The sequence below is a fragment of the Bactrocera latifrons genome, unplaced genomic scaffold (assembly GCF_001853355.1).
Source record: "Bactrocera latifrons isolate USDA-ARS-PBARC rearing strain unplaced genomic scaffold, ASM185335v1 scaffold_228, whole genome shotgun sequence".
Lineage (NCBI taxonomy): Eukaryota > Metazoa > Arthropoda > Insecta > Diptera > Tephritidae > Bactrocera > Bactrocera latifrons.
This window is the reverse complement of record NW_017535830.1, coordinates 116,770-128,499: the sequence shown is the minus strand read 5'-3', so window position 1 is coordinate 128,499 and position 11,730 is coordinate 116,770. Positions and strand designations below refer to the sequence as shown.

General features: G+C 34.1%; 2 protein-coding genes across 9 annotated transcripts in view; one reads left to right on the top strand and one right to left on the bottom strand.

Annotated features, from left to right (window-relative positions):
• Positions 1 to 569: 569 nt before the first annotated feature.
• The window catches only part of LOC108968745 (serine protease inhibitor 42Dd-like), a 32,008-nt gene continuing 20,847 nt past the window's right edge, over positions 570 to 11,730 (top strand). For 5 of the 7 annotated variants that reach the window (XM_018932962.1, XM_018932958.1, XM_018932957.1 and 2 more), the window contains exon 1: positions 571 to 737. In XM_018932962.1, coding sequence (XP_018788507.1) covers positions 641 to 737 — 97 coding nt within the window. In that variant the 5' untranslated portion in view covers positions 571 to 640. Of the gene's footprint in view, positions 738 to 11,730 lie in introns of all 7 variants that reach the window. The other 2 variants (XM_018932955.1, XM_018932956.1) reach the window with 2 other exon arrangements.
• The window catches only part of LOC108968746 (serine protease inhibitor 42Dd-like), a 16,876-nt gene continuing 8,248 nt past the window's right edge, over positions 3,103 to 11,730 (bottom strand). The window contains exons 1-4 of one of the 2 annotated variants that reach the window (XM_018932965.1): positions 6,499 to 6,626; positions 3,593 to 4,533; positions 3,390 to 3,531; positions 3,103 to 3,319 (exon numbers count right to left, since the gene is read on the bottom strand). In XM_018932965.1, the coding sequence (XP_018788510.1) occupies positions 3,195 to 3,319; positions 3,390 to 3,531; positions 3,593 to 4,533; positions 6,499 to 6,514 (1,224 nt within the window). In that variant the 5' untranslated portion in view covers positions 6,515 to 6,626 and the 3' untranslated portion in view covers positions 3,103 to 3,194. Of the gene's footprint in view, positions 3,320 to 3,389; positions 3,532 to 3,592; positions 4,534 to 6,498; positions 6,627 to 11,730 lie in introns of those variants that run through there. The other variant, XM_018932964.1, reaches the window with a different exon arrangement.

Genomic DNA, 11,730 nt, shown 5'->3' with positions numbered 1-11,730 from the left:
ACCAAATATGGGTGAAATCGGTTCACAACCACGCCTGAAATCTCGATTATCACTTTATCATGCGAGAATATAAAATTTTCGGTGACATCCGAAYTTAGCCCTTCCTTACTTGTTATTTGTGATTTTTTAATATAATGTTATTAATTAAAAAGTGAAAGATTAAAAAACTTTATTGATTAATATTATTATTATTATATTATCGATAATTTTTTAATAACTCTTGTGGCCAAATATTAAATTAAAATATTTCAAATTTGATTGAAAATTAATAAAAAATATTATTTAATGAATATTGAAGAGCTTAACTAACTATTCTAACGTACAAATTTAACGTTAATTATTGTCTTTTACGTATCCGCCTCCGTTCAATCACTCTTGGCAACGGTTCTTGTCCCCACTTAAAAATATTCCACAGGGTGACACTTTAGATTTAACCAGTGTGTCTGTACTAATTAAATCTTTCAGCGTTGCATTAAAACGGACGTACAAAAGAGAGCTCATATGTTTACTTGCGCTCTTTAAGCGGGTAATTATTTTTTATTTTTGCTTTCGCTCCGTGCATACCGACAAAGCGTAGTGCCGTCATTCTTAGCCGGCACACATAAATACTCCAACAAGTCAGGAAAAATTCAGTCAACAAATGTTGATGTCATTTATTGGACGTAAAATAGTCGACGCAAAGAATTTGCTAGCCCTGTGGAGTCCCCTCAGCAGACGTGGAAACAATTGCAATTTTGGTAAGTAAATAAAGAATTGTTGAAGATTAAAAATTGCGAAATAATAGAAACTGTGTACAATTGAGGTGTTAGTGATCAGTGTGTGTATTGCTAGAAATATCGGCTGAAAAATAGTACTAAATTTGTGTCAAAAATCAGCAAATGGCAGTGAAAGTGTTTTTGTCGTGAGCAAAGGAATGCTCAAAGAGAAATATATTGTGATTGAAAAGTATTTACAAAAATACACATATGTATATATATGTTACAGTTAAAACTAGTTTTTAGACAAAACTAGTTAGAACGCGTTCCTAGTTAGAACACGTTTTTCCACAGCGAGGCAGTTAAAACTGTTCCAAATGTTAGAGTTCATTTGTTGTGATTGGTCGCGAGGCATCACTTGATTCGACAACTGTGGAGGAACAGCGCAGAAAGGAGTAGAATGCGGAAGTACTTCGGTCACCCCGGGTCGGCTCGGCCAGGGTTATTTTTTTAGTACTACGCGAGAGTACTTCGGTCACCCCGGGTATTCGCTCGAGCAGGGTTATTTTTTTAGAGCGCAGCCGAAGGCCGCCGACGCAGAAGGAGAAGGATAGTATAAAACGTATATAAGTATATAAAAATTTGTAATTATTTTATCTAATTTCAGTTTTAACTACAGCTCGATGAGACAACTAGTTCTAACTAGGAAAACCGCGTTATGTCTAAAAACCTGTTTTAACTGTAACATTTATACGTTCATTTAATATATTAGGTTGTCAAAAAAGTCTTGCGGTATTTTTATTGAATTTTCAATTGTTCATGAAAATTACTCATAAAATTACTGACTTGATGACTCATGCCCAGCTCTTGACCGATGCTGCGGCTGCTACCATGCCGGCCTCTTTCGACCAACGCAGCGATTTTATCGCAATTTTCGATGACCGGCCTTCCGGAGCGTGGCGCATCTTCGACCACCTCTACACCAGAATGAAAACGTTGAAACCATCGTTGTACGGTGGAAATGGAAACTGTATCGGGTCCATAAACTGCACAAATTTTATTGGCGGCTTGAGATACATTTTTGCCTTTATCGTAGTAGTACTGTAAAATATGCCGTATTTTCTCTTTATTTTGCTCCATGTTTGCGACGCCATAACTCACGAACGACTTAAAAGAAACGACAATCAATCAAACACGTGTTAGCGCATGAAATCAGCTTTCCAAAAAGATATAGCATGACCCGATGCGTCGAATAAAACTAGAACTACGCGCTCTCAGCGCCAACTAGCGAAAATACCGCAAGACTTTTTTGACAAAATATAATATTACACATACAAGCAAATCTGCGAGCGCTCTTAGTACATTTATATATGCTTTGAAAAATACACGCGTAGGAAAAATTTGGTAATCAATAACAAAAACAATGAAAGTATGCGTCATTTTAGGTGTAAACTGATGTTGTCGATAATGTTTTGATTTCGCATTCCAAGAATTTTTTTATTTCTTAAAAAAAATTGTAGTAAAAATAATTATTTAAAATTTTATTTAAAAAATAATGTATATTTGAAATATTTTCGGATATTTCACAATATGTTGTAATGCTGGAACTCCGCTTTTTGATGTCACTTTTCCGTGTATAACGTGTATTTACCAACAAGGCTGTAGCCAACAACAATAATAACATTTAGAGTCGTTAAAAATTAATTAAGCTATATGTTTTTGGGATAGTTGAACAATTATCTTTAAAAATATATAATAGTGGGTAAACACTTGGCTGTTAAAAGAAGAGTTGCATTAGTCACCAAATTTAGTGTTATTTTAATTTTGAAAAAATAATTATGAGTTTGTAACATGCAGAAAGAAATGTCGTACATTATATTAAATACAGATATATGAATATGTACATACATACCATGGCCATGTCTATCTGTATATGCCCTTACCATTTGTCGGTATCACCGACATTGTATTATATATGTAGCTACCATACAAACTGAACTATCGGCGATAAGAGTAATTGATTACTTTAATGAAAATATTTAATGTTTGTTTTATGTTTTTGTTATCGGAGGAAATACGTATATGGAAGAAAACTACCAATTTGATTAAGTATTAATCTTATCTTGCGATTTTTGTTTTTTTCCAAAATTTTTGTAGCTAATGACGAATAGATTTACTTTTAATAATCAAGTCAACTTTCTTGAAAAAAAAAATTAATTAATTAAGTAGCTATCCAAAAATGCGAAAAGAAAAATTCCTCGATCGACAATACGTCGATGTATGAAGTGTAGCACTCTAAGAAGTTTTCACAAATATGTCCAAAGGAGATTCATAAATTTTGTAACAATTCGACAACCTAACCTAACCTTCTTACAAATACAACTTGGGCGCAATATGAGTCATTCCGTTAGTGAATATATTTTTTTATTAAATTAATAAGTTTTTTACAAATATATTCGAAATTTTTTTAAAAATCTTCACTCAACACATTCTGTTGCTTTACAATCTCGCTACATGCCCTACAAAGTAGACGGCCTCCTTATTTCGTATCGCAAACACAAATGGATGATCCGCTTTGAATACTTTTTGACTCAAATTCAGGCTCATTGGCACGATTTTCATAACTGCAATAAAAATAAATTTATTATTACAAAAACATAATACAAAATCAGCCGAGCAAAACAAACTACTCACATGTGGCCGCGGCCGCCTCGGAGCCAGCCTCATTCACATCTAGGAATGCTTTATGTTTGACATCATCCACTCTTTGTTGCGGACCTGACGCAAAAAGGCTGCTAAAATCAGCTGACCCGCTGAACATATTTACCATACCTAGCTGTAAATAAAATATACACAAATATTATACAAATTCATCATACAATGAATACACTACTAACCTGCTGCAGCGGTTGCTTCAGATCCACTTCGAATTCAATGCGAAACTTTGGCAAAATTATATCTACATCAGCGCCACGCATACGTTCGACAACCAAATTTAGATCAGCATTCGTCAATTTTTGCTCCAACGCCGCTAAACCATCAACTTTATTGGGCAAAAGCACCAGCATTGACAAATCCGAATTTTTGTAGGGCAACTCGATAGCTTTCGCATCCAAATCCGCTAACTCGCCATATTTCACACGCTCATCACCGTACATCATCGGCACCGTTGACGTTTGTCCGTCGCTCATCCGGAACTCATGATCCGAAGTCGAGAACGCACTGAAAGGATGCAGCCACTTGGCTTTAAAGTAAATCGCATTCACCAAGATGGCGCTAGTCTCGGCATTCACAGCATCTGGTTGTAATAAATTCATGATTTTGCCCTCAGTTTCATGCTCTACCCACGTATTAATCGTTTGTACCGCATTCGACGCGTCGGCGAACTTTGTTGGCACCGCTTCGGACTCAAAACTAATTTTGGCAAGCTCATTGAACTTTGCCGACAATTCCAGCGACTCATTAACGTAGACACGATTAGCCATACGCAATTTGGGTGTATCCTCCGCTGCATTCGCGCTTTTATGGAAATTCTTTTGCAGGAATGCCGCATAATCTGCCGCAATGCTCGGTTTATCCAACACGGCAGGCAAGCGCAAGCCGCTACGCAGTTGCTGTGCCGTTTCGCCTTCAGCGCCCAGGAAGGCTAAAGCCAAGCAACTCTGTACGGACGCTGGTGAAAAGACGACATTTTGCTGTGCACGCGTCTGCGCTAATGCTTGGAAAATATCCGCGGCGAAGAGATTGCGACTGGCCGCTAACGAAGGTGCGATGGTGCCGGCTGTTGCCATGTTGATTAAGATTGCAGCGATGAGTGTTTGTATGACTAGAAAAGAGGCTGGGGAAAAATAAAATGTTTCATTTGAAAATACATAAATTTCTTCGATACCTTCGCAGTAATACTTATTAAGCGCATTCTGAACTAAATTTTAAAGGTCTACGATTTTTCATTTTATTTTATTTTATTTATTTATTTTTTTTTTTTTTTGAATTTCAAATAGTTTTCTAGTAAAACATTTCTTTCTGCAAGTTTGTATTGTTTACTTTAGGTCACACCTATTTTGGTACTTGTTTTTGTATATCTCTATATACATCTGTCTCTTATACACATCTAGATGTGTATAAGAGACAGTATATATGTAGTTAAAAAATTAATATTAAAAAAAAAATATAATAAAATAAAAATTATTTATTATTAATTCCAAAGCGTTAATTAAAAATATTTGCTGATAAAGCATGACGCATATCAACACTCACACATTGGAACTCACTGAACGAATTGATTGAATTGCAACGAGCAACAGTAAAATCAACTGATTTGGAACTAATCGTCATAAATAGCATTGAAAAAATTCTTATTATGCATCATTACAGTTATTATACCCTGTAGGGAATCTATTGAGCTTGAGTACTTTCACGAATATTACAATAGCCAGCTGGAAACTTCGGGGACCATATAACCATCTCTTTTTAGCCAAGGCCGTCCCTCTATTCGTATATATGTGAACAAGACCCACAGTTTTTGAGCTATCGGTCTAAAATTTTGCACATGTTTTTTTCTGCTCAAGGATCAGCTCATTTGTCGAAACTGCCGATATTGGTCCACTAAAGCGTATAGGTGGCATACAAAATGACCAATCAAAGTCAAATATATGCAAAACTTTTTTATTTGATGAGCTATATTCACGACATTTCGTATAGATTATTATTAAAGCCAACCGTGTAATATCCGAACAAATTTTTGAGATCGGATAACTGTAGCATATAGCTGCCATACAAACTGACCGGTCAAAATACAGTCCTTGTATGGACAGCTTTTTTATTTGACAAGATATCTTCACAAAATTCTGCATAAATAATTTTGCAAGTCAATGCATTATTATCCGAACAAATAGTTTAGATCGAACCACTATAACATATAGCTGCCATACAAATTGATCGATCAAAAGCAAGATAAATGTACTTTTTACCTCTTTATTTTCTATAATATAAAAAAATGTAACTGTATAGAGTATTAAAGCTACGGTGTAGGCGAATTAAACGCTTTTTCTTGTTTTTGCCAATTTTTGTTACACATGTATAGTATAGTAGTATAACAAACAATTATCGAAAATCGATAACAGCCAATGTGATTCACTAGTTCTTTTGTTTACTTTGAAATTCAAATTCAAATTGGCACGCGATATAAACTGCGTGTTTTTTTTTTCTAAGTTTTATGAAATTATAAGAATTTAATTATAACAAAGTTTGGAATATATCTTTTAACACAACAAATATTTCCACATAAATGCAAATATCGTACAACACAAAGCAGAGGTGACTGTCGGAATTTAAAAAAAAAATTATATATATTATAATAGCAAAAAATTTACAAAAAAATTAAAAGTAAAAGCTGTGACACAAAGCTGCTGACTAATTTTTTCAACCGCCTAGTATCATAAAAAAGTGCTTGCACCGCAAGCCAAGTTGAAAGAAAACAAACACGATAACAATGTCAAACAATTATGACTCTTTCTTCAGAATTACTAATATTCAACAATTTCAGCCAATTATAACACTGCCATATGGATATACGCCTCAAAGTCATTAATATTCGCCACTCCGTTAAAAATCAAATTTTAAAAAATATTTTACACGCTCAACACTCAAAAGCGACCTCCACATATGTACGTGCTTCAAAACTTTTATAATCACTCAGTATTCGTTTTGAAAACTGCACATTGCAAATTTTTGGCATACATTTCACTTATTTGCCTTATATTGTTTATTTGTTTAAAAGAAAGCTATGCAAACAAATACATACACCGTAATGACGTCATCTTTGCTGTTCGAACTGCGTTAAAAGACTTCGTTTCTAATATTTTCTCAGCAAAATGTTCAATTGAATACTTCACTTTTTCAATGCTCTATTGAAACTAAATAATTTCTATATTTCAACAAATTTATATGAGTAAATGTAGCTATGAATACGAATAGGTGCATAGAGAAACAAATAACAAATATTTATTATTAAACACACATAAAACGAAATAAACAAATAAAACGGGAAAACCGCGATTTAAAGCCGAGTGTTGTGTACGCTTTGTTGTTGTTATTATTTTTTGATTTATTAAGACTTTCTCACACGCTAACGCTCTCACAAACATTCTGGCTTTAAGTCAGTGTAACTTGCTGACAGGAAGTGGGGTCATTCAAATATCACCTGTGGCAGATTGTTTATAAACAACAACGAATTCCGACAATAAACAAATACATAAAACATTAAGGAATATATTTTCTTCAACCAGCGCAAACAACAAAACGTCGTATATAATGCAATATATACTAATTTGTGTTAAAAAGTTCGCTCAAGAAATTTCAGACTTACACTCGACAAGGTTACCACAGTACTAAAAGCCGTAATATCTTATTTTGTGTGTACAAGTACCCACTATCTATTTGAATGCGATCAGTACGAAATGAGTAATCAGTAGTGTTTATTTTTATTGCACATTCGTTGGAGCAAATAAAGAAGGGCAATGTAGAGAGTAAATTGAGCGAAACATACACATACCGGGCTGAGTCCATATATACATGCCAATTTAACAAAAAAGTAACGAGATTTCCAAAAAGAGCGATACAAATTTTTTTTTTTTTTTTTTAATAAAAACGGTTTGTGTTATCAACGAAATTCTTTATTTCTGTGAAAGTACACTCGATGCCATTATGTACGGTACTCCATTTCTTTTGCATGGCTACCACGAGCACGCTTGCAGAAGTCCAGACGCTGAACCCAATTTTCGGTGCTTTTCAAGCATAAATCGGGGGATACTGCTGTAATTTCACGTTCGATTGGCATAAACCATAGGCTTGACAGTAAAGAGTGTAACGGGGTCAAAGCGCATGAACGAGGCCATTTCGTGAGATAACACGTTCACCAAATTTGGTTTTCAATAAATCGATTGTCACATACGTTGTGTGGCTTGTGTCCTTGTCCTGTTGGAACCACATATTGCCCAAGTCCACATCATAATTCAGCCCAAAAATATTTGGTTGAGCGGTAGCAATTCCCAAATACAGTAACGTGTCGGTCTTGATCATCACGGAAGAACGCTGTTGGCTCATAAATCGCACCAAATCGTATTTTTTCGGGATGCAATGGTGACTCATGGAGCACTTTTGAATTGTTACCCAACCAGTAACGCATATTTTGCTTATTGACGAAGCCATTCAGCCAGAAACGAGCCACATCGCTGAAGATGATTTTTCGATGAAAATCCGGGTCATTTTCAAGTTTTTGCTCAGCCCAATTAACGAACATACGACGATTGATGGTGGTCAAGCGGCTTTAGTTCTTATGCCAATTTGATCGTAAAAGGATGTGAGGTTAGATCTTTTCGAAAAAATCGCCACAGCAGAGATGTACAACGCTTGAGAACGACGTGTGGGAGGGGAGACTGACTTGGGTCTTCATCAATTGATGCCTCAGTGACAACAATATTCTCGAGACTACGGGCACTGACACGGGAACATTTTGTACTGTGTCTATCACTACTATCTAAAAAATCTTATAAAGCCAATATATTGGACTTTTCAATCATTTTTCTTTATCTTAAAAAATATTTCTCTAAAAAAAAACATGCTTTGTAGGGTAAATATTCAACAAAATAGTGGAAAGGAATGATGAACAAGTACTTATAGTTCAAGCAACTCAATTACTTATCGTTAAGTCATTTTATTTCAAAAACAAGAAAAAACGTTAACCTCGGCAGCACCGAAACTATAATACCCTTCACAGATGAATTTCTTACAGGAAACCTGTGCATAAATGAATCGGAAAACGTAACCAGATAAAGGTTTGCATTCAACAAAAAGCATTTGACTGGTTCTGTCTAGCCGCTTTGTTTGATAAAAACAGCCTTCAAGTCGAAATAAGCTTACTTAAATAAGGGAAAAGATCTTAAATAAGGGCTTTTATCGCGTTTTTGAGCGGTCTACTACAGTTTTCCGACAAGGTTACATTTCCTTTTGAATGTTAAAAACTTCGTGGCAAACTTAACATACGAAGTTCACATAGTCTTGAGCTGTCAAAAAATAATGACACTCGTGCACGAATTGTAAACAAAAACAGCTGTTTGCTTTGTTCCATTGTAACCGCATTGTTCCCGCAATGCAAAAATTAACTGTAACTGATTTTGTAAGAAAATATTTACATTTACTTCAAGTAATATTGATTATGTCTGTTTAAATATAAATATAATATATGGGCGACAATTTAAAACAATAAATTTATTCAGTCACGAATTAGTGATGTATCAGAAGTTGTCAAGAGGGCAATGTACAAGTATATTGTACATGGTATACTTATATACATATACCATATATATATTTACCACAATAAGATAAGAAACGTATACAAATTTTAATATTTTGCAATGAGTCGATACTTATTATATCATTGATGTAAAAAAATTGAGTTATATTTGAAGAGTTACTCAAGTCATGGAAAATGTTCATCTCAACAAAAATAAAAGAGATATAGTAGATAACATGGATCGTGACATCATTAAATGAGACGAAAGCTTAGTTTACAATTAATATGAAAGTTTGAGAGTTCGCTACATTGATGACGTTGCCTGACGCAATCTGATGTTTATTATTATTAGCCATTCATTGAGGTAGATAATTGCTTAAATAATATAATCACAATGCATAAGTAACTTGAAGATATGAAACTTCTTCAAAGTACATATGTACTATGTTTATATATAGTATAATATACTTGTTTGTATAGTCAAAAGTGAAGCGTCTTATCACATTGCCAACCTTCAACTTACTAGGAAAATATTTTAGCGAACCAACTGGCCTCAATTTTAGTGCTAATGATAAAAACGCATAAGGAAATAATAATAATAGTACATCTCACCAATAAAACAACAACTACACTTCCTCAATTGAAAATTTGGGCAAAAACTGAGGTATTTCCCCTATTATTGTTATCCAAAACAAAATTTAGCTAATGTATTCAATCAACTGACGTTTAACCCCTGAAACAGCCAAAAACTTAAAGTTTAACATAATTCCGATAAGTTATGCCTCTCAATACTACCCAAAATTTGTTAATTGTCATCATTACATTGTACAATTGTTAGCAACAACAACCATAGTACGTAAACAATTGCACGGTCTTTTTCATGTTTTTGCTCTCTTCTTTTATCGCTCTCTGCGCAGCATGAGTAGGACAGAGAATGTATTATGAAATAGCGAGTGATGAAACATTTTTTTGGGGATTTTTATTTTATAGTAGTAATAATGTATTATGAAATAGCGAATGATGAAACATTTTTTTGGGGATTTTTATTTTATAGTAGTAATAAATAAAAATGAAAATAAAAACAAGTAAGGAATGGCTAAGTTTGGATGCAACCGAACATTTTATGCTCTTGCAACTTTCAAGAATCGAAGCCAGGGATATACCTTAAGATGTATGTAAAGCGTCAACAAGAGAATCGGAATCTAAGCAGTGTTAAACTATATATAATAACATATGGACTGACCGATATATATTGTATATGGAAGTTGGGATAGTATCGACCCGATTTTATCTATTAACTATTATTATGCTGCATACTAAAATAATGTTCCCTAGGTTTCATTAACCTACCTCACATGCAAACACCAACAATATGGTGTAAAGTCAGGCGGATGTTGGAAAATATTGGTTATATAAGAGCTAAGCCCGATGTTATGTGCGCTATCTTATTTTCATTGAGATAAGAGCTCGAAAATCTTTATATATATACATATGGGCTCAGGGAAGTTTGGACCCCACTCAACTTATTTTTGATAGACAGAGATACTATTAACGGGAAAAGACTCTCTGAATTTTAATTGTATATCCCATACCTTGATCGATATTTTCGGTTTAAAGTCAATATGCATAGATGCTGGAGTGCACATATTCGGTACCTATGGCCTTGAACAGTTTTAGTTGGATTTCGACAATTTTGGTCATAGTATACATTCTTGACATAGGCCAGTGCCAGACCAATCGGCCAACGACTCACAAAATCCCTCTCACATCTTTTCAGTGGATGGGGTTATCTTCCGATTTCAACGTATGAGATTTGTAGTGAGCGAATTTGATTATTGTAGCTCAGGTGGTTTAAGAGATATGTATGCGTAAAACCAAAGAAAAGGTGGACCACGCCAACTGTTTTCCAAAAGTGTTAAGCCCAGAGATATCCCTCCTTACTGCGATCCTCTGTGCTCAAATAATTATTTAATTTAGTACTTAGTTAAGACCTATTTTTCGTTTTCGATTTATGGCATTTTGTGGGCCAAGTTTCGTACAGACAGACAGTCACCCGGTGTTGTATGTATAACCTTATATCTATCTCAATTAGTTTTAGGTGATACGTACAACCCTTAGGGGAAGAAAACTATTATACTCTGTAGCAACATGTAGCAAGAGTACAGAAACAATAATAAAATTTTATGGTTAATAAAACGCAATGTACAACTTAAAAGCATTACATATCAAAATAAAGCAGAAAAATGTAAATCCCGAAATATCTGGTTATTTACTTTTAAGTCAATTGAAAGTATAGAGGATTTTATACCAAAACTAGACTTCATGGCATTTTATGCATAAAAAGTGTGTGATTTACCTATATGTATATTTATATGAAAATATTCGTTTGGTAAACACCTTTGGTTTTCCCAGTATCTATTTGCGTGGATCAAACCATCATATTATGTATGTATAGTATTCACGTACATACATACATATTATATAAAGCTGGTGGTTAGTAAGCTCAGGGAATTTACGACTAAGCAGACCTCGAACTATGAGCATGAACTAGGGGGTGCCGCAGGTTAGTTATTTTGAATAACTAAGAATTAAAAGTTTAGATGTATGTACATATCTAGTAAGTACCCATGTAATTATAATATTTTTAAATAACATAAATTAAAGAGAAAACTACAAACTATGTATGTGAAAATAGCTATTAATTATAAGTAAAATTCAGAAGGTAAATAATAAATATATTGA